The sequence below is a fragment of the Sus scrofa genome, chromosome 6, assembly GCF_000003025.6.
Source record: "Sus scrofa isolate TJ Tabasco breed Duroc chromosome 6, Sscrofa11.1, whole genome shotgun sequence".
Taxonomy (NCBI): domain Eukaryota; kingdom Metazoa; phylum Chordata; class Mammalia; order Artiodactyla; family Suidae; genus Sus; species Sus scrofa.
The window spans coordinates 142,796,351-142,819,037 of record NC_010448.4 but is presented as its reverse complement, the minus strand read 5'-3'; the positions used below and the strand labels follow the sequence as shown (position 1 = coordinate 142,819,037).

General features: G+C 35.1%; 1 protein-coding gene across 1 annotated transcript in view; it reads left to right on the top strand.

Moving 5' to 3' along the window:
* Window positions 1-22,687, top strand: part of LRRC7 (leucine rich repeat containing 7) — a 538,317-nt gene that overhangs the window by 454,955 nt on the left and 60,675 nt on the right. Inside the window, 1 exon segment of the mRNA XM_021096484.1 lies at window positions 2,128-2,247. Within this exon segment, the coding sequence (XP_020952143.1) occupies window positions 2,128-2,247 (120 nt within the window).

Genomic DNA, 22,687 nt, shown 5'->3' with positions numbered 1-22,687 from the left:
AAGAATCTATATCACAACATCAGGATTTCAACTAAGGATTTAGCCTTTTTTATGTTAAAAAGAATTTTGCAATTCTGAGTTGCTGTCTGTGACTAGGAGTCATGCCTGCGCAGCTGAAGCAAGTTTAGTAGAGGAAATAGAGATTAGGGGTGATATGGAGGGAAAAAAAGGATTATCTGTGTTGAATTCTGGCCACTCTTCAAAAATCTGTGTTCTACACACAGATGAACATATTTATTACCCCACGTCATTGGAGAATAAACCAAACCAGAAAATACATGGGTACTAGAAATTCAAAAAGAAAACAGCAATCAGTAGTGCCAACTCTGCATCATTATGCTTTAACTGCTTAATTTTAAACAATTTTATTTGTCATGTTAATATCTAGAAAAATCGCGTGTGGGCACATGCAAACACAGTAGTCTGGAAAGGGTTAAGACTGTAAAAGTAATACTTGAAAACAGACAGATGGGCATTGAATAGCTCTCTGGTTATTTTCAAATAATATAGACTTCAAATATGGTACCTGCATTTGATTTTCAAAGAAATACGTATAAATTCATTCCTAACTAACCCAAGAGCTTCAATTCAATACCCATTTTCTGTTTTTTCATCTTTCTGATAAGCTCATGAAAAAGCAATTCTCATGGCCAAAGTACGAAAAGAAAATCTCTTCACTTTTCACCATACCGATTAGACCCTAGGAAAAGTTCATCTAATTTCGCTTCATTAATTTTGGCATAAATTTTTGTTTTGTTTTGTTTTGTTTTTTTTTTTTTTTTTGGCTCCTCTCATGGCATATAGAAGTTCCCAGGCCAGGGATCAAACCTGAGCCTATTGTGACCTGCTCCCTAGCTGCAGCAATGCTGGATCCTTAACCTGCTATGCCACCCGGGAACTTCCAATATTATTTTTAAATAGTTCCAAGCAATGCTTTTTAAAAATGCATGTAGTCAAAATGCAGATAGAGTGGTTATATAATTGTTTTCTAAAGGAGAACAATTAGGGCCACTCCATATAACCAGATGAAGCCTGGCAAGCAGGCCATCTGCACCATATTATGAGGAGAAAGGTCCAGTTCTCTCATTCCAGGGTTGGAGGACAGTTCTTCAGACAACGAGCTGCAGATTCACTTTCTAACCAGGCTTTATTTATCCATAGGGATCCTCCAAAACACATGGAGAAAATGGCATAAATAATATCTCACCCAGAAAATCAAGCGGTACTTGTATATGCTGTAGGTTAGGGAAGGAGAGAAAGCCTATGCAAAAAGTTCATCTACTTCCACAGGAAAAATATGCTATTACCATATCCCTCCACTGGAGGCCATATGATTACTTTCTTTCTGTTACTCAGGGCAGACTACAGAGACTTCCCAAAATATCTAGTATTAGTAATAACAAAGATAGGAGTAGTAATATTTGTTAAAAATAATAAGCAGTAAATCAGCTAAAAAATAAAATATATATGAAGAGTTTAAATTTTAATGCACAAGTGATTTATGCAATAAATTAATTTGAAATAGCAGTCATGATTTATTTACACTGAAATTCTAATAGTGCAGTAATTTTTGATGTGTTAGTCTCTCCCTCAGAGTGATTCATAGATAATATCATAGTTCACACCATACTAGGATTAGCACCATTTTGGATTAGTGCAAGACACATGCTCCCGGAATCAACATAGCCTTATAAAATTTGTTTTAGGTTATGCTTTGGAATATTGGAAGTTACATACTAGGTATGATATGGTTTCAGTTTATATTCTAAATGGTAAGATCATACTAAAGAAACAAATTAAGCACGTTTTAAATATGGTGGTTTTTAACAGTTGATTAATTTTATTCTGATTATTTTTATCCTGGTACTGTAAATTTAAACTTCTCTTTAAAAGTCAGTAAATAACTATAAGATGATCCTTTTAATTGAATTTCTTATTGCTTCCACAAAGCTGTTAATTTACAATTCTTACCAAGTAAATAGTGTGTAATAATACCTCCAGTTCAGGATACATGTTTTTCTGCAATTAAACAAAATTAATTTTACCATAATCATAGGGACTCTTTTCAGAAAACTATGATAAACTTCTATTACATTACTAAAGAATGCCATACCATTTTTGCAATAGACCCCGTCCCAGCAAAGCAACATTTTAGACAATGGACAAGAAGATGTATCTCCTAGTGGCCAATGGAATCCTTATCCTCTTGGGAGGCGGGATGTACCTCCGGACACCATTACTAAAAAGGTAACCAATTTCAAATTAATGACACAAACCGTGAACCTTGCATATCCATTGTAACATGTAATCCATATCTTGCGTCTTAACATCATTTCTAACATTGTGATAAACTTAGGCTAAATATTGTCTTACAATAGGGAGTTTGGTTAACTATAATGCATTGAAAAGAATTAATTTTTTCAGAGCTAGTGATGAATTTTTATAAACATCCTGCCACCTCTCTGAAGATCTCTTGCCTCTTATTCATGCCTGACATCCACCTTTGAAGTCCAAGAACAGGAAATTGTGTCATGTAGATTTCTGACTCTCTTGGATTCAGCACCATAGCGTAGCCAATTTCCATAAAATAAAATTTGACCACAAAAAAGATTGATTTGCCATTTCAAAAGTCATAGCAATTCATTCATCCTGTCATTTATTCATCAAACATGTAGTGAGCAACTGTGTGTGGAAAGAAGCACATGTGTTACGTATCTGCTAGATGTTAGGGAACAGAAATAAACAAGATACAGTATGGTGTCTTCCTCTAGGACCTGTCAGTGTATTGAAGTAGGTTCAGTCATAAGTAGGTAATTGTGAGACTTCATGTTAAGTCACCATAAAGGGAGTAAAATGAGAATTATAACCTAGAAGATAATTGTAACACGGGGGACAAGGAATTGATATTCCAGAGTATATTTTTTTAAACTTCTAAAAATCAATATGGTAAGACATAACACAATACCAAAAATATGGTAAAATACAAGGGAATCAGGAGAGTAAAACGTTAAAATAAAACTAACCTTTTTATCAGTCAGGGAAATAGGAAAATGATATTAGTCTGACAAAAATAAGTAAGAAAATATAAGTTGTTTGCAAGTATAAGAGCAATGGAAACTCTTTTATACTTCTTGTGGGAGTATAAAGTACAATCACATTGGCAAAAAATTATCTTATAAAGCTGGATATGCACATATCCTATATTCCAACACCTGCCTTCCTAAAATATTATCCTAGAAAAACTCTCATGTATGTTATTTAAGATACTTATAATATTTACAATAGTAGAAAACTAGATAAACCTATATGTCCATCACAAGGAAGGTGTGCAAATAAATTCTGTTATTCATGCAAAGGAATATTTTACAGCAATGAAAATTTAAGTATAGTTAGGATAACATGTATAGGCATTAGAAGAATAATTTAAGTGAAAAACAATTTTCAAAAGATGGCACATATCAAGAATTTCATATTTATAAATCTCAAAAACAAGTAAAACTAAAAATGCATATTTAAGCCTAAGGGTATGAGCGAGAGAACTATTTTTATAAGAGAATGTTAACATGAAATTTAGAACTATGGTTATCTCTAAAGAGAAGGCTTGGTGTAGGATCAGGGAAGAAGCTGATATCAGTAGTAGTACTGTTCTATTTAAGGTGAATTGTGGTTTTTACACTCTAGTTCTTTAGCTCATGAATGTTTATAATTGTGCTTCATAACAAATATAGTACATAATCACATACTTTCTTTGTATCCTAGGGGATGATTTTTTCCCTTAATGAATACTTCAGAGCTTTTTTAAATGTATATATTAAATATCAAATTATTTTACCCCAAATAATTTTAATACCCTGATTTGCAAGTTTTATGCATGTTATTAATCTGCCTATTTATCAATATCCAGCACTGTAGGTAAATAGTATAGTGTGGTTAATCCTGTGAAGATGGGATACAGGGCTATGAGAGTACCTGAAAAAGACACCTGTTTAGTAAAGAAACTAAAGAGAGAAGAGTAGTGTAAAATAAGGCTAGGGGATAAGCATAAACCAGATTATGCTGAGCTTTATACTGAAAGAAATGAGAAGAGGAACATTGGAGTGTTTTAAATAGGAGAGAGACATCATTAAATTTTCATCTAAAGAACATTTTGGTAGCTTTTCAGAGACTATTGGAGAGGAGAAAGACTAGAGGCCATGGAAACAGTTATAAAGCGTCTATTGTGATCTGGGGAAAAGTAGATGGACCAATGGTGGTAGAGAGAAATGTGAAGATTCAATGTACTCTTAAAAGGTAGAGCCAATGTGATCCTGTGATTGACTGGACATAGGGCATAGGAGACCAATAAAAGTTCCAAGATTGATACCTAGATTTCTAATTTGTATGAGAAATGATGTGCCATTCACTAAGATGAGAAAGCAGAAGAATAATAGGTGGAAGTGGAGGAGGGGAGGAAAGTTTATTTTAATATGTTGACTTAAGGTATCTTTAGAAAATCTGAGTGGAAATTTTTAGTGGATATTTAGATATATTTTTCTGAAGTTCAGGAGAGAATGCTTAGCTGGAGATCCAAGCTTAGCAGTCATCAAAACATAAGTCATAACTGAGCTGTGAATGAGACAGAAGACACAGAATGCAAAAGAACAGCTACATTTAAGACATGTTCTCAGAAAAAAGAATAGAGGAGGAATGACCAAAGATTTTACCAGTAAGGTTCTACCTATCACAAGTTATAGAAAAGTCCAGCCTTGAACATTAAAGAAATACTTAGCTAACTTAAGAAGTAGGCAAAATCTAAGATAAGCCTCAGATTAGGCTTCACTTACATAATTTTAAATGCTTATATTTTTTTCCCTCTCAACTCTTCCATTCACACTGTTGATTTTATCCTAAAATTGGTCCCTCTTATAAGATGATTACCTATGACAGTTGAAGATAGAAGTTTCCTCCTTCAGGAGAGAGAACCAGTATCCAGTAGCTATCTCTACAAGCAGAACTGTTCTTCCCTAAATCCCCCAACAAACTTTTTACATCTCATTGATCCAAAATAGCTAAGAACTTCTTACCACTAGCAAGTTGAATAGAATTATATAATTGGCTTTGACTAATAAGTTGGAGTAGAATATAGAATAGATGGGGCTTTCAATTCCGATGTCCACTAAAAAACTGTAGAAGGAAAAACAAGGGACAGTGCCATCATGGAAATGAGTAGAAAAAAAAATGTTTAAAGGAGGGAAGGATCAACAGTATCACATGGTGCAAAATAAAAATGAATAAGCACTAAAGATTCCTTGGATTTATCAATAAAAATGTCATTGGTGGTCGTAGCAAAAGTAATTTACTCAGTTGATGGGGCAGAATCCATAGGAACTTACATTAAGAAACAGAGATAGGAGTTCCCGTTGAGGCACAGTAGAAATGAATCTGACTAGTATCCACGTGGATATGGATTTGATCCCCGGCCTTGCTCAGTGGGTTAAGGATCCGGCCAAGAACTGTGCAGCTCGGATCCCACGTTGCTGTCGCTGTGTGTAAGCCAGTAGCTGTAGCTCGGATTCTACCCTAGCCTGGGAACTTTCATGTGTCACAGGTTTGGCCCTAGAAGAAAGAAAGAAAAGGAAGGAAGGAAGGAAGGAAGGAAGGAAGGAAGGAAGGAAGGAAGAGAAAGGAAAGAAAGAAAGAAAGAAACAGAAACCTAGAAAATGCAAGAAGGGAAAGAAAGGAGCTTCCTTTTAAAAGGACAGAGAGAATTATGGTACAATCTAGAAAGGAATAAGTATGACAGACACCAGATCATATTTAAAGGATGATGAGAAGTCATTGATGAAGAGGAAGTTGGAAATCTCAGGAAAATAGAGAAATCTGCTTTTTTATGAGGAAAGAAGAGAGCATGAATGTGATGGTAGGAAATTGAAGGAGTACCTATCAGAGCCAAGCAAGAACTCTTACATAGCTTGACCAAAGGAGGGAATCATAATTACTTACATAGATGAAAAGGCCGACTATGATTTTCCCATAAAAGGAAAAGCCATAATCATTTGTCACTATAAATGAAATTAACAAGGGTTTGCATTATCTATTCATACATCCATTTTACATGAAATCTGTTTTCAAAGTCCATAATATTTTGTTTAATCATATCAATACAAGTCATGATGATAGTTTGCTTGCTTCTCTACTTGCTTTGAGAATCTTGTGCATTTCTGCATTGGTTAAACATTTGTGAGCTAGTTATTCTTGTTAATGTCTGCAGTGATTAATCTAGAGCTCCTGCTGCAGCTCAGCGGGTTAAGAACCCAACTAATATCCAAGGAAGGTGCATATTCAATCGCTGGCCTTGCTCAGGGAGTTAAAGGATCTGGCATTGCTGGGAGCTGCAGTGTAGGTCACAAATGAGGATTGGATCTGGCCATTGCTGTGGCTGCAGTATAGGCTGGCAGCTGCAGCTCTAATTTGACCCCTAGCCTGGGAACTTCCATATGCTGCAGATGCGGCCCTAAAAAATAACAATAATAATAATAATTAATATATCTGAAAACTTCATTAGCCTTTTAAAATTCTCAAGTGTGAAATAATGTAATACTCCTTTAAAATTTTATCATGTCTTTCATGTGTAAACTCATATCTTCCTCCTACTAGCATAAACATTTTCTGACTACCCTGTGTTATAACATTTTTGCCTAAAATCTGAAGTTTTATTTATTTTTTATTTTTTTATTAAACTGTAGTTGATTCACAATGTTGTGTCAATTTCTGATGTATAGCAATGTGACCCAGTCTCATATTATGGGACTTTTTCTCATATTATGTTCCATCATATTCTATCCCAAGTGATTGGATATAGTTAGTTCCTTGTGCTATACAGCAGAACCTCATTGATTATCTGTTTGAAATTTAATAGTTTGCATCTACTAACCCCAAACTCCCGGTCCATCCCAGTCCCTCTTCCGTCCTCCACCTTGGCAGTCACAAGTCTGTTCTCCATGTCTCCGAGTCTGTTTCTGTTCTGTAGATAGGTTCATTTGTGCCATATATTAGATTCCACATATAAGTGTTATCATATTATATTTGTTCCTTCTCTTTCTGACTTACTTCACTTATATGAAAATATCTAGTTGCATCTATGTTGCAGCAAATGGCATCATTTTATTCTTTTTATGGTTCAGTAGTATTCCACTCTGTACATATACCAGGTCTTCTTGATCCACTCATCCGTCAATGGACATTTAGGTTGTTTCCATGTCTTGGCTACTGTGAATAGTGCTGCTATGAACATATGGGTGCATGGATATTTTTGAATCGTAGGTTTGTCCAGATATATGCCCAAGAGTGGGATTGCTGGATCATATGGTAGTTCTATATTTGGTTCTCTTAGGAACCTCCATACTGTTTTCCACAGTGGTTGTACCAATTTACATTCCCACCAACAGAATAGGAGGGTTGCCTTTTCTCCACACTCTCTCTAGCATTTGATATTTGTAGACATTAATGATAGCCATTCTGAGCTGTGTAAGGTAGTACCTCATTGTAGTTTTGATTGGTATTTCTCTAATAATTAGTGATGGTGAGCATTCTTTCACGTGCTTACTGGCCATCTGTATGTCTTCTTTGGAGAAAATGTCTACTTAGGTTGTTTATTTTCTTGCTGTTGAGTTGCATGGGTTGTTTGTATGTTTTGGAGATTAGGCCCTTGTCAATTGCATCATTTGCAACTATCTTCTCCCATTCTGTAGGTTATCTTTTCAGTTTTTTTCAGTTTCCTTTGCTGTGAAAAAGCTTATAAGTTTGATGAGATCCCATTGGTTTCTTTTCGTTTTTATTTCTATAGCCTTGGGAGACTGACCTAAGAAAACATTTGTGTGGTTTATGTTAGAGACTGTTTTGCCTATGTTCTCTTCTAGGAGTTTCATTGATTTCATGCAGCTGTCCAGTTTTCCCAGCACCACTTATTGAAAAGGCTGTCTTTTGCCTGTTTTATTTTTTATTTATTTATTTATTTTTTTGCCTGTTTTATATTCTTGCCTCCTTTGTCGAAGTTTAATTGACCATAGGTGTCTGGGTTTGTTTCTGGGTTCTCTATTCTGTTCCATTGGTCTGTATGTCTGTTTTTGTACCAGTACTACACTGTCTTGATTACTGTAGCTTTGTAATATTGTCTGAAGTCTGGGAGAGTTATACCTGTTGCTTCCCCCCGCCTCAGGATTTTTTTGGCAATTCTGGATCTTTTATGGTTCCATATAAATTTTTGGATTATTTGTTCTACTTCTGTAAAAAATGTAATGAGTAATTTGATAGGGATTGCATTAAATCTATAGATTGCTTTGGGTATTATGGCCATTTTAATGATATAAATTCTTCCAACCCAGGAGCATGGCATATCTTTTCATTTCTTTGAATCCTCTTTAATTCCCGTGATTAATGTTTTATAGTTCTCAGCATATGAATCTTTGACCTCCTGGGTCAGGTTTATTCCTAGGTATTTAATTTTTTGGGGTATGATTTTAAAAGGTATTTTTTATATTTCCTTTGTAATATTTCATTGTTATTATACAGAAATTCAACTGATCTCTTTTTTTTCTTTTTCTCTTGCTGTGGCTAGCTAGCACTTCCAATATTATATTGCATAAAAGTGGTGAGAGAAGGCATCCTTGTCTTGTTCCAAATTTTAGCAGAAAGACTCAACTTTTCTCTGCTGAGTATTATATTGGCTGTTCGTTTGTAGTAAATGGCTTTTGTATGTTAGGATATGTTCCCTCTATACCCACTTTGGTAAAAGTTTTTGTCAAGAATGGATGTTGGATTTTACCAGATGCTTTTCCTTTATCTATTGAGATGATCATGTGGTTGTTTTTACTCTTTTTTTTTTTGTTCATGTAGTGTTATGACATTGATTGGTTTGCATATGTTGACCTATCCTTGTGAACTTAGGATGCATTCCACTTGGTCGTGGTGTATGTTTTTTTTTGTTTTGTTGGATTCAATTGGCTAAAATTTTGTTGAGAATTTTTGCATGTATATTTATCAAAGATATTGGCCTATAATTGTCTTTTTTGGTAGTATCTTTCAGCTTGATATTAGCATAAACATTTTTTGACTACCCTATAGGGGTACTTTTGCCCAAAGTCTGAGATTTCAGAACCTATAATTAGACATGTTTACCTGTTACCTCCCAGAGTAAAGAGAATAAAGAATGCTCTAAATATTCCAATTTAATTTTTATTATGTATTAATTAAAGATACTAAGTTACCATTATAGTGAGAATTGACCTAAGGAATTGAAAATGGTAATGGGATTATTAGTCTGGGCTGCAGGATTTACCAAAATAGATATGAAAGTTGTACTATTATATTTTGAGTTTACATTTTATTCTACAGTGAATGTCTTTTAAAGTCAATGTTAGTTTTGCAGCCGTCCTGAAAGGAGTAGTCATGAGACGAATTAGGATGAGTATGAAAAAATCAGAAATTAAACTACAGTGGGGAGTCAAAGGATAATAAGTAGTGAAGTCTTAGCCAGTACCCCATTTAAGTCTTTCTCAAAGTTCTCTGCAGAAGATTTTTTAAAATCTTATCACTATACCTAGAGACACTACTATGATGCTACTGCTATGATAGTGCTACTGTGTGACACTACTGTGATCAGAAACTACTGTGCAGAGATTCAGTGTGAAATCCATTTTAGAAAGTCTTTGAACTTGTGGCTCTCTGTTCTAGCTATCATAGTTCTTAAACTAGTATTGGTAATACTTACGGCTATGCCTAGCAGTACTCAAAGCATTATAGGAGAACAAATGTGGGTATCCTCCAAGCTGTGGTTTAGATACATAAAATAATGCAACAAAATGAGTTCATCTTTTGGAAAGAGTTTTGCTCCTATATCTATTGTCATTGTTCTAAGTACCTGAGAGTGGCTAATATATGGCAAAGTTGAGGACATTAAATTATAGCTTTATTTTTATTTTATTTTATTTATTTAGTGGTGTAATAGTAGGTGGTAGCATTTAAGTCTCTCTTTCTATGTCAGTCTCCAAAATCTCAAATTCTGATGCCCATTAATTCAAAACATCTGGGAATCACTGCGAGAAGCACATCGAAGTAATATAAATCCTCTTCTGAATTCCAGGCCACACTACTTGAGCACTTTGAGAACTGCTATTAAAAACTTTTACAGTAGCTGAAAACAACAGTGCTATCAGAAGAAGTACTTATATTTTAGAGTCCTATCATACCATTGCTTTTACTGCTTCAGTCTATTGGATTATGCCATAGTCGCTGTGGTAAGAACAGTTAGATACTCCACATTAAATACTACTCTGGATCAAACATTATGCAGAGTGCTTTAACGTATTTGTTCATCTAATCCTAATACAACCATAATATGAGGTAGACTATATGATTTTTGTCCAATTTAATGAAAGAAGAAATTGAGTTTAGACTTTCTCAGTGATCTAGAATTTAGGTTAAGTTACTTGCCAAGATCACATGGGTGACTACATATAGTACAAAGGTCATAGTGCAAAATATAAATGGATAGAATTTTAAAATCAGACACTACACTCTGATTTGGTGAAATTCTCCATAGGAAGGACAAGACTGTTTTTCCCTGATTCTGAAATGACGAACTCTTTTAAAAGTATTGAGAGTCTTAAACAGGTTGAATATCCCTGAGGAGATTTAAAACTGAAGGATAATACCTGTAAGGATATGTTGAAATGCTGGGGCAGAAAAACATTGCAGTAAAAAGGCTGAAGTGGCATATTAAAACAAAATTTAAAACATTTCCCTTCTGGAAAGGATACCAAGAAAGTTTAAAATTCTAGTGAAATGAAATCTGAAAATTTTTCAATATGTAAAGACTAGCTATTCAAAGGTTTCTTTAGAGCTGATGACTCTTCCCTCCTCAGGTGTCTTATTCTAAGTTAAGTGCAAAATAACATCACTTAACTAGAATAATAAAGGTGGGTGTCAAGGGTCCACATCAGAATAGAAAGGTATAAAAATGCAGCTAACTTAGTCTTGGCTTACAAACCTTTTCCTTATGCTGAACTTGCCAGCTCAGCCAATAAGAGCTTCAGGATTTCCAGATACTTGTCATCTCTGAGGCATGCCCAGGAACTCACTAGGAGAAACTAAAAGAAATTTGAGAGAAATTATGTGATGTTTGATCATTTATATGTCCTTTTAATCTTTCTTTTTTTTTTCTTTTTTTTTTTTTTTGTTTTTGTTTTTGTTTTTTTGTCTTTTCTAGGGCCGCTCCTGCGGCATATGGTGATTCCCAGGCTAGGAACCTGGAGCTGTTGCTGCAGGCCTACACCAGAGCCACAGTAACATGGGATCTTAGCCGCAACTGCAACCTACACCACAGCTCACAGCAATGCCGAATCCTTAACCCACTGAGCAAGGCCAGGGATTGAACCTGCAACCTCATGGTTCCTAGTCAGATTCGTTAACCACTGCGCCACGATGGGAACTCCTGTCCTTTTAATCTTTTCTTTCACAGGCCCCCAAATCAGAATTTTTGCTTTCCTAGACCATACGAAGTATTTTTTTATAATTTTGTGTTACATTTCTGGAAGAACTATTCATGCCTTATTATAATCTGGAAGTTAATCACATTTTATAATAAAATGCACCTCAATGTTTCTTTTCATACACATTTAGAAAGATAAGGTCTAAAACATCTTTTGAAAATCTTAAATTTTCAAAATTTCAAAACATCTTTTGAAAATCTTAAATTTTCAAAATTTGCTATTGACCATACAACCAAGCCATCATTTGTGTATAAAACAACTGAATCAAATTACTTCTGAGATTGATTTTTCACTTGGTAGCAAAAATCAGTGTACTGTAGAATTTTTCGTAGGATGACAGTAAATCGATGTCATTTTAAAATGAGAATTAGATCTTTAAAAGAAGATCAACTTGGGAATTCCCATGAGTTCTCAGTGGTAAAGAACCTGACCAGTATCCATGAGGATGTGGGTTCAATCCCTGGCCTCACTCAGTAGGTTAAGAATCAGGCATTGCCGTGAGCTGTGGTGTATGTCGCAGACGTGACTGAGGTCCCACATTGCTACGGCTGTGGTATAGGCCAACACCTGCAGCTCTAATTCAACCCCTGACCTGGGAACTTCCGTATGCCGCAGGCATGGCCCTAAAAAGCAAAAAAGTAAATAAATAAATAAATAAATATCGACTTAAGAAAAATTGATACATGCAGTCATTCAAATAAAACCATTTTTTGTTCTGCTATATAAAAAAAAAAAAAAAACTTACCTAAAATATGTAATCTTTAAATTGAAGTCATTGCAAACTAATTTTCTCCAAGCCTTCTGCCTTAAAAAACAATTATGTCAGTACTCTATATGTGGAACTGGAATAAAAGTAACTGCAATTCTTGGCTTTTGTAATTTAACTGAGACTGGTAGTATTGCTGCTGGAATTCCTTACAGGCAGGGAGTGAGAACTGGAACAAGGGTGGAGGATGGATGTAGCTCACTTACCTAGAAATAAAGTCTAGAATGGACAAAGAAAGAGAGATGAAATTTTAAATATTGGAAAACTGAGAGATGAGGCTATAAGAGAGCAAGTCAAGATGTGGATGCAACAAATATGAAAGTCAAATTTATTTCCATCAAGTAAAGTCAAGAGTATTTGTTCCAGTTTAAAGTAAAATTGAAATTAAAAAAATGATTCTGAAATTTTAGTGAATGTCAATGCTGTAGCTAAACTCTCCTTTTACAGAAAGAAATATGTCAAGTAGTGTAAGTTTTGCCTGAGGCTTTGTATTTCTTCTCTCCTAAAGCAATATACATTATTAACAGTGAAGAATGCCCAGGGGTAATGCCTTGACTTCATCAGTCCATAAGCAAATGAAAACAGTATTTATTACTGTGAGTTATGCCAAGCACAATCCTGCCTCCCTCTTTTCTGACTGTCTTTCCCAGACCTCATTTTTCTTCTCTGATAAGAGCAAATTTTGCACTGGTTGGAATAAATTTTTCTTCTGGTAGACTGGGACATCACTGGAACTCAACAACAGATTGGAATCCTTTGTATAAAGTCATTTTGAACTCCAAACGTATTTATAAACAATAGGAAAAGAGATCTTTTTGAGTCAGTTGGGAGGTTGACATTCTCCTTGTTTCCCTCAACCAACCTCTTCCAGTGTCCCCTACTCATGCTGTTGTCATTTCTACTGAGGCTGCTGAACTTCAAGAAGAAATAGCTGTCAAATGCATTTGCTGTCAGTGAGGTCTGCACTCAAAATGAGAAGTGGATCAGTGAAAGGGCAGATTGATGAAGTTATATAAATAGAGATTTTTTTTAATTATCAAAAACAAAAACTTTTAGCACTATCTGTTCCCCCAGAGAGATATTTCTTATACAAATATGTGCAGAATTTTTCTCTTGACCAAAAGCCATTTCTATCAAGGGACACAAGTTTAAAAAAGAAAATAGCACCATGGGAGGATACCAAATGTCTCCAAATGAAAAAGAACTTCTATCCTTAGCAGAACTTTAAAAATGACTCTCTAGGAATTCCTGTTGTGGCGCAGTGGTTAACGAATCCGACTAGGAACCATGAGGTTGCGGGTTCGGTCCCTGCCCTTGCTCAGTGGGTTACCGATCCGGCGTTGCCGTGAGCTGTGGTGTAGGTTGCAGACGCGGCTCGGATCCCGCGTTGCTGTGGCTCTGGCTAGGCCGGTGGCTACAGCTCCGATTCGACCCCTAGCCTGGGAACCTCCATATGCCACGGGAGCGGCCCAAGAAATAGCAACAACAACAACAACAACAAAGACAAAAAAAAAAAAAAAAAAGACCAAAAAAAAACAAAACAAAACAAACAAACAAAAAAAATGACTCTCTAGAGCTATAATAACACAACTCCACTTTCCTCGGAATTTTGATATCCAGAAATGATCTGGAACTGAATATTTGTGTGAATATTAAGTATCCACACCTTAATTTCACCTTTGGGTTGAAAAGGGAGTTTGACACAACAGTTCCAATCACACCAGTTGCCTGAGAAGTAAACATACCTACTGATTTTTTTTTTTTTAGCGTCCTCCCTTTTCATTTTTTTTTTAATGATTTTTATTTTTCCTCAAGAATTGATTTACAGTGTTATGTCCATTTCTACTGCACAGAAAAGTGATCCAATCATACATATATATACATATTCTTTTTATCACATTATCCTCCATCATGTTCCATTACAAGTGACTAGATATGGTTCCCTGTGGTATATAGCAGGATCTCATTGCTTACCCACTCCAAATTCAGTAGTTTGTATCTATTAACCCCAAACTCCCAGTCCATCCCACTCCCTCCCTGCTGACAACCACAAGTCTGTTCTTCTGGTCCATGAGTTTCTTTTCTGTGGAAAGGTTCATTTGGAATATTAGATTCCAGATATGTGCCCACAGATATAAATAAGCTCACCAGGTTAGGAAGAGTTAGGGCTAAGAGAAAAAGGTGAAAATTATATCTTATGAGGAGTTCCCATCGTGGCTCATTGGTTAACAGATCCGACTAGGAACCATGAGGTTGCGGGTTCAACCCCTGGCCTTGCTCAGTGGGTTAAGGCTCCGGCATTGCCATGAGCTGTGGTGTGGATCGCAGATGCGGCTCGGATCCCCTGTTGCTGTGGCTCTGGTATACGCCAGCACCTACAGCTCTGATTAGACCCCTAGCTTGGGAACCTCCATATGCCATGAATGCGGCCCTAGAAAAGACAAAAAAAAGACCAAAAAAAAATCTTATGGGACTTTCATGGTTACAGATCAATTATTGATGACATGTTTAGGCATCTATCAAACACCTATTGAAGGCTCTTTCAAATTTTTGATGCTTATGTTTATCGACTATATTAAGACATCCTCCAATTTCCCCTCCCTAACAAATATATGCCTCTGTCTCTGTTAGATTTGCTTCAGGGTGATCCTTATGGAATAAATATCAGTTATTTTTTTGGAGCAGGATAAAAATGCACTGTAATGAGACGATCCAAAGAACAATTAGAGGAATTAGAAGATAAGGGCTCAAATCCTGTCTTGAAAATTTCAAGTTGCATTTCTTTTGGGTTACAGGCATTAGAACTGTTTTTCAGATGAATTAAATGTCCTATTTTAAAACAAAGGTTATTGTCTGATGATCGTGTTACCTTTTCTAGTGAGTCCATTCAGCCATGCCTTTTGCTATACTAGAGAAATAAGAATTAACACATCCAGTTAGATTCAAATCCCTCCATAATTAATAACTATTGATATAAGAGAGAAAAGGATGAAGAATATATAAAGATATGTCTGTTAAACAAGAATTAATGGCCAGGAGTTCCCATCGTGATGCAGTGGTTAATGAATCCGACTAAGAACCATGAGGTTGTGGGTTCGATCCCTGGCCTTGCTCAGTGGGTTAAGGATCTGGTGTTGCCGTGAGCTGTGGTGTGGGTCACAGACGCAGCTCGGATCCCGTGTTGCTGTGGCTCTGGTGTAGGCCGGTGGCTACAGCTCTGATTGGACCCCTAGCTTGGGAACTCTATATGCCGCGGGAGTGGCCCTAGAAAAGGCAAAAAGACAAAAAAAAAAAAAAAAATCGCCAAAGCAAAAGTAGATGTTTGTTAAACAAGAATTAATTGCCAAAGCAAAAGTAGGAAGTCAAAAATTTCATGAAAATGGGATCCTTCAGAGGCAGTTCCATACACTTAGTAATAGTAGCTGAATCAGGAAGAAGGTTTGAAAAGAAATCAATTAAATAATTTCCTCTATTTAATGATCATTTCAAATATTTCTTTTGTTAATCTGAATAGCCAAGATGGTATATTTTAATCAGTTGATTGCAGTATCATTTAATTCATAAGTATTTTTAAAATTTACTCTATTTTTGTTATGTAATTAAAAATTGTTCTCAAAAATAATACAGATATGAAATTGTAGAAATTTAAATGAAAAAATTCTTCTCTAACTTACAGCAAGAGAGACAGCTGAATAAAATATTATTTAGACTCACAGTCACTTTTGTATTGGATTTGCTTAACACAAGATTAATTATTTAACTCACAAAGCATATTCCTTTATCTCATAATACCAGTGCAACAACATAGCTGTCTCCAAATAAGGAACATCATTATCATAAAATCAGGAGATTGTTCTCATCCAGATTGACTCTAAATTATAATTCCTTAATTAAAGTGCAAACCCAAAGAGTGTCTATGAAATGGCTATTAAGTGAAAGGTAGGGAAAAAAAAAAAAAACTTGCCACAGACTTAATGATAGAAAGAGTGGCTGATTAAAACTACTTATTTAATCAATTCTTAACATAGTTGTTCCCTAAAACAAACAACTATTCTACTTCAGAAAATTGATATAACTCAGTAACATTTATACTATCTTAATTTTGGAAGAAATCTAAAAGCAAAAAGAAAATGCAAAATCAATCCATTATAATGAAAATGTCAGTGATTGAGTAGGTAATTTGAAGACCTAAACAACATGACAACTGACAGATGATTAAAGACGTCAAAATGATAAGATTGCACGTCTTACCACTTGATTTTCATCTGACTTTCTCCACAACCCATAGGTGCCTAGAGCTCTTAAGCATCAAGTAAATTATGGTCAAACTTTTATTGTTATTACTAACATCTCCCTTTTTGTTTTATTTCAGGAATATAGAAGTCAGCATCATCACACACAAACTTAGCTCTAACTCCATCATTTGTATTATTGTGGATCCTCTGTTGTTTTTTCATTTTGGTGAATAATTTCCAATTCTAGAGCTATGTTTTGTAAGTTGACATTTAATCATAGAAGAATCTGCTTACAGAGAATCAATAAGCCACAAATGACTGCCTACAGATATCAACCAGCTGCCATCCTAAGGCATAAGCACTGAAAGGAAAGGCCCTATTGCCTCACCTTTTTCAACTGTCATTTGAAGTACTGACATTTATCACCAGTATTTGACTCTAAAAAATTTAAGATCAGCAAATAATTTGAATGCCCCCACCCCGCAAAACTGCAGTGTGCCACAGGATGCACTGTCAACAAATCCCCAGAGCAGAGGAAAGAACTTTTTCTTGACCCCTTCTTCAAGCTTCAGAGCTCTTTTCCTCATATTTGTGCAGGTTTGTCCTCTAATGCCCAAATGAGAGAACATTGATTCTTGGCATCAAAACTGCCCTATCTGAATACAAATAAAACAAGAAGAAAAAGCTTGATGGTTTGGTTCTTATAATCATAAAACCGTTATTTACGATACATAGTAGGCACTGTACTAAGGTGCTTGAGATAAATACTCTCTTATGTTCACTACAACCTTATGAGAAAAGGAGCCAGGGGCATGGAAGTGAGGAACGTAGGATTGGAGCCCAGTAATGTGTGGTTCTACCACTTTATTATATGACTAATATATTGATATACATCCAACCAAGCAACCAAAAAATTTCAGGAAACATTACAGCATAGCCCCGTTGCAATAGCAAATAACCTTCAGTGGTATATTTGATATATATTTAGCTAGGACTTTTTGCCACAACTTGGTATCATTTCTTACGTTCTTTGTTAAAAAGAGAGGGAAAAAAAAAATCCTGACACCAGTCATATATTTAAAAAAAATTTTTTTTAGTCCTCTTCAGCTTGTTCTTCTTGACCCTATGAGTCAAAAGAGTCAAATATGTTAGCTATTCCTAAATGTGCTTATTTTCCAAGTCTTCATTCTTTTTTAATCTGAAACACTTGCAAATTCTTTACCTTTATGAATCTCAGAAGGAACAGAATCAGGAATCCTAAGCATGTCTGAAACTTATCTACAAATTTTTCCATCATATTGAATTCAGTTCGTTTTGTTCATTTTGTTTCTCAGTAATTTAGCTCATCAAAATTCTTGATTATATCATCTAAGTTCATATTACTCCTACCTGTTTGATACCATCTCCATTTTCCACAGAATAACGTTAGGTCCTGTCACCAAAACCAATTGTGAAAGTGATAAAACTGCACTGAATGTTGAGGCAAGTCCCGCAAAATGATGATTACACTAATTCGTAATAACTAAGCTATACCCCAGGCTGTACAAAAAAAAAAACTTCCTACTTTTTATTAACTCCTAAGATCTTGCTCCTTTTTTCTTTCAAGTAGGAACACAGGAGAAACTTTGAGCCTTAACTTTGTCTTTAATTGACCCTTGAGCATGTATTACACTTTTCTGGTCAATTTCCTTATCTGGGAAGAGAAGACAATGATACATACCTGTAGAGTGTTCTAAAAATTAAGGTCATGATGTAAAACACTTATCATAGTGCCTCTCATACATGTTTGATTAGTGGCAGCTATTATAACATTTATTATTTTGGATAAAAATTTATATTCATTGTGAACAAGCTAAATCTTCATTTAGCTTTGTTCTTAATAGCAGGTTGTTAATGAGACCAAAGTAATGAGTTAGCATTCCTTTGAAATCTTATACATGAACACAGGCTGTTCTCTTCACCTGGACAGGTATCTTGAAAACATATACAATATACATATACCTCCTTGAATATGGAGGTATCTAGAGGAAAAAAATGAAGGTGAATCACTGTAATCTAAATAATAGTCATATTAGTGAAGAGTAAGTAGTAGTATCTCCACTTACGAAAGAATTTCTGTTTAATTTATATATGCTGTCCCTCCCATAAAAGCGGCAACTTCTCAAAATCTGCACCAAAATGCATAATTTACTGCATGCTAACAAATAACTTGTAAGGCACAACCTCTCTGAGTAAAACAAAGTTTATGGGAATGGGAATTATGGAGTTGAGTGATTGGTGAATTTTCATAGGTTGGAATATTGAGGATTTCTTTTTTCTAATTTTTAATAATGATTTTTATTTTTTCCATTATAGCTGGTTTACAGTGTTCTGTCAATTTTCTACTGTACACCAAGGTGACCCAGTCACACATACACATATCCATTCCTTTTTCTCACATTATCATGCTCCATCATAAGTGACTAGATGTAGTTCCCAGTGCTATACAGCAGGATCTCATTGCTTACCCGTTCCAAAGGCAACAGTTTGCATCTATTAACCCCATATTCCCAGGCCATCCCATTCCCTCCCTCTCCCCCTTGGCAACCACAAGTTTGTTCTCCATGTCCATGATTTTCTTTTCTGTTAACTGTTTTTTAATCACTCACCCACTGAAGGAAATCCTAGATTGGTTCCAGTTTGGGACTCTCATGAGGAAAGTTGCTCTAAACATTCGTGGGTAGGTTTTTGTGTGAACGCAAGTCTTTCTAAGTCTCTGGGATAAATGTCCAGGAATGTCATTGCTGAACGATATGGTACCATGCTGAACGCCTGGTTAGTTTTTTAAGAAACTGCCAAATGTTTTTCCAGAGTGGCTCTACCATTTTACCTGTTCAGCAGCATCTGTGAGCCAGCCAGTTACTCCTCATCATTGTCAGCATTTCTTGTTTTCACCGTTTTCTTTTATTCATTCTGATATGCACTAGTAGTATCTCATTGTGGCTTTAACTTGAATTTAAGTGCTGAACATCTTTTCATGTGCTTCTCTGCTGCCATCTGTATGTCCTCTTTGGTGAAGAACATCTTCGTATCCTTTGAGCATTATTCCAAATGGATTTAGTGTCCTACTCCTGAGTTTTAAGAGTTCTTTGTTTATTCCAGATAATATTCTTTGTCAAATATGTGGTTTGCTAATATTTTCTCAAGCTCTGTGGCATATTTTTTAATTCTCTTAACATTTTAGATTTAAGTCTATGATTTATTTTGAGTTAATTCTCATGCCAAACTTGACTACTTTTGCCTACGGATGTCCCATTGTGTCAGAGACATTTGTTGAAAAGACCATCTTTCCTTCATTGAATTGCTTTTGTACCTCTGCCAAGAATCCTTTGGGTATATTTTGGTGGCTCTACTTATAGGTTCTCTGATCTGTTCCATTGGTCTGTCTGTCCCTCTGCCAGTACCACACAGTCTTGATTACTGCAACTACAGTAATCCAAAACCAGATAGGTTGATTCTTATTTTATTCTTCTTTTACAAAATTACATTAGCTACTCTAGTTTAATTAGCCTTCAATAAAAATATTAGAATAATATTATCACTATATAAAAAAAATCTTGATGGGTTTTGATAGGAATTTGTCAAACTTGTGTGTGGAGCAAATTGACATCTTTACTATGTTAAGTCTTCCAATCCATAAATACAGTATGTCTCACTATTTATTTAAATCTTCCTTGATATCTTTCATCAACATTGTGTAGTTTTCAGCATATAAACCCTGCATAAGCTTTGTTTGTTTTCCGCCTGTGTTTCACTTTTTTTTTTTTGAGTGACTATATATGGTATCTCAATTAAATTTTGATGTCCACATATTGTTCGTTGCTAACATAACATAAATACACTTGATCTTGTACCTTGCAACCCTGCTAAATTCATTAGTTCTAGGAATTTTTTTGTTAATTCTTTGGGATTTTCTAGGCAAATAGTTATGTAATCTGCAAATAAGGGCAATTAATTTTTTCCTCTTTATCTCCATGCCTTTTATTTCCTTTTCTTGCCTTATCCTACTGACTAGATCTTCCAGCATTATGTTGAATAAGAATGAGTGTATACATCTATGACTTATTCTTGACCTTAGGTAGGAAGCATTCATTTTTTAACTAAGTATAAGGTTAGCTGTACATTTTTGTAAAAGCTTTTTATCAAGGAGAGGAAGTTCCCCTCCGTTCCTATATTTCTAAGAGTTTTTATCATGAATAGATGTTGTATTTTGTGAAATATATTCTGCTTCCATTGATAGGATCATGGTATTTTTCTTCTGTAGTCCATTAATATGATGCATTGTATTTGTTGATTTCAAATATTGAAGAAGCTTTGTATTATTCAGATAAGCCCCACTTAGTCATGATGTTTAATTTTTTTATATATTGCTGAATTTTGCTTGCCAATATTTTGTTAAGGATTTTTGCATCTATATTCATAAAGGATATTTGTCTATAGTTTTGTTTTTCTTTCTTCCTTTCTTTCTGTTTTTGTTTGTTTGTTTGTTTTTGTATTGTCCTTATCTGGTTTTGTTCGTAAAATAACCTGGGAAGTGTTCCCTATTCTTCTATTATTAGAAAAGAATGTGTAGAATTACTGTTATCTTTTATTTAAATGTTTGATAGAATTCTCTAGTGTAGCCTACTGGACCTGGAGATTTCTTTCCTGGGAGTTTTTAAATTATAGTTTCCAATCTTAATGGTTTCAGGACTATTCAAATTATCTATTTCATATTGGGTGAGTTATGATAGTTTGTGTTTTTTGAGGAAATGGCCCATTTTATATGGGTTGTCAAATTTGTGTGTAGATGTATTTGCAATATTACCTTCTTATCCTTATGATGTCTTCAGGATTTGTAGTGATATCCCTTCACTCCTGATTTTGATGATTTGTGTCTTCTTTTTTTTTTTTTTTTCAGTCTTGCTGGAAGTGTGTATATTTTATTGATCTTTTCAAAGACCCAGCTCTTTGTTTTATTTATTTTATCTGCAGTTTATTTTGTTTCATTGATTTCTGCTCTTTTTATTATTTCCTTTCTTCTGCTTGCTTTTGGTTTATTTGACTCTTATTTTTCTAAGCAATTGAGGTAGTATCTTAATTATTGATTGGAGGTGTCTTCTTTTCTACTATATGCATTACTTGAACTTTGTTTTACAAATTTTCATTTACTTTAAAGTCAGTGTATTGTTTTATTTCCCTGAGACTTCTTCTCTGACCTGTGAATAATTTGGAACTACATTGTTTAGCTCCCAAGTGTTTGGATATTTTCCTTTTACCTTTCTATCATTGATTCCTAGTTTGATTTTATAGTTGTTGGGGAACACATTCTGTGTGATTTTGGTTCTTTTAAATTTGTTGAGATTTGTTTTACAAATTGCAATATAATCTATCTTAGTAAATAGTCTGTGGAAATTTGAAGAGAACATATATTCTGCTGCTGTCTGATAGAATGTTTGTTTTTGTTTTGTCTTTTTGGGTTTTTTTAGGGCCGCACTAGTGGCATGTGGAAGTTCCCAGGCTAGGGGTCTTATCAGAGCTACAGCTGCCAACCTATGCCACAGCCACAGAAATGCGAGATCCGAGCCACATCTGTGACCTACACCACAGCTTACGGCAACGCCAATGCCGGATCCTTATCCCACTGAGCAAGGCCAGGTATACCTCATGGTTCCTAGTCGGATTCGTTTCCACTGAGCCACAACAGGAACTCCTGATAGAATGTTCTGTAAGTGATAATTAAATCTGGTTAGTTGATGGTATTGTTGAATTATTCTATTTTCTTGCTAATTTTCAGTCTAGTTCTATCAATTGTTGAGAGGAGAGTGTTGAAATCTCCAACTCTAACAATTATGAATTTGCCTATTTCTTTTTTGTTTCTGTAAATTCTTTGTTGTTGTTGTTGTTACTTCCCCAACACAACTTTTTTTCCACTGTACAGCATTGGGACCCAGTTACACATAAATGTATACATATTTTTTTCTCCCATTATCATACTCCATGATAAGTAACTAGGCATAGTTCTCAGTGCTACACAGCAGGATCTCATTGTTAATCCAATTCCAAAAGCAATAGTTTGCATCCGTTAACACCAAGCTCCCAACCCATTCCACTCCCTCCCCCTTCCCCTGGGCAGCCAC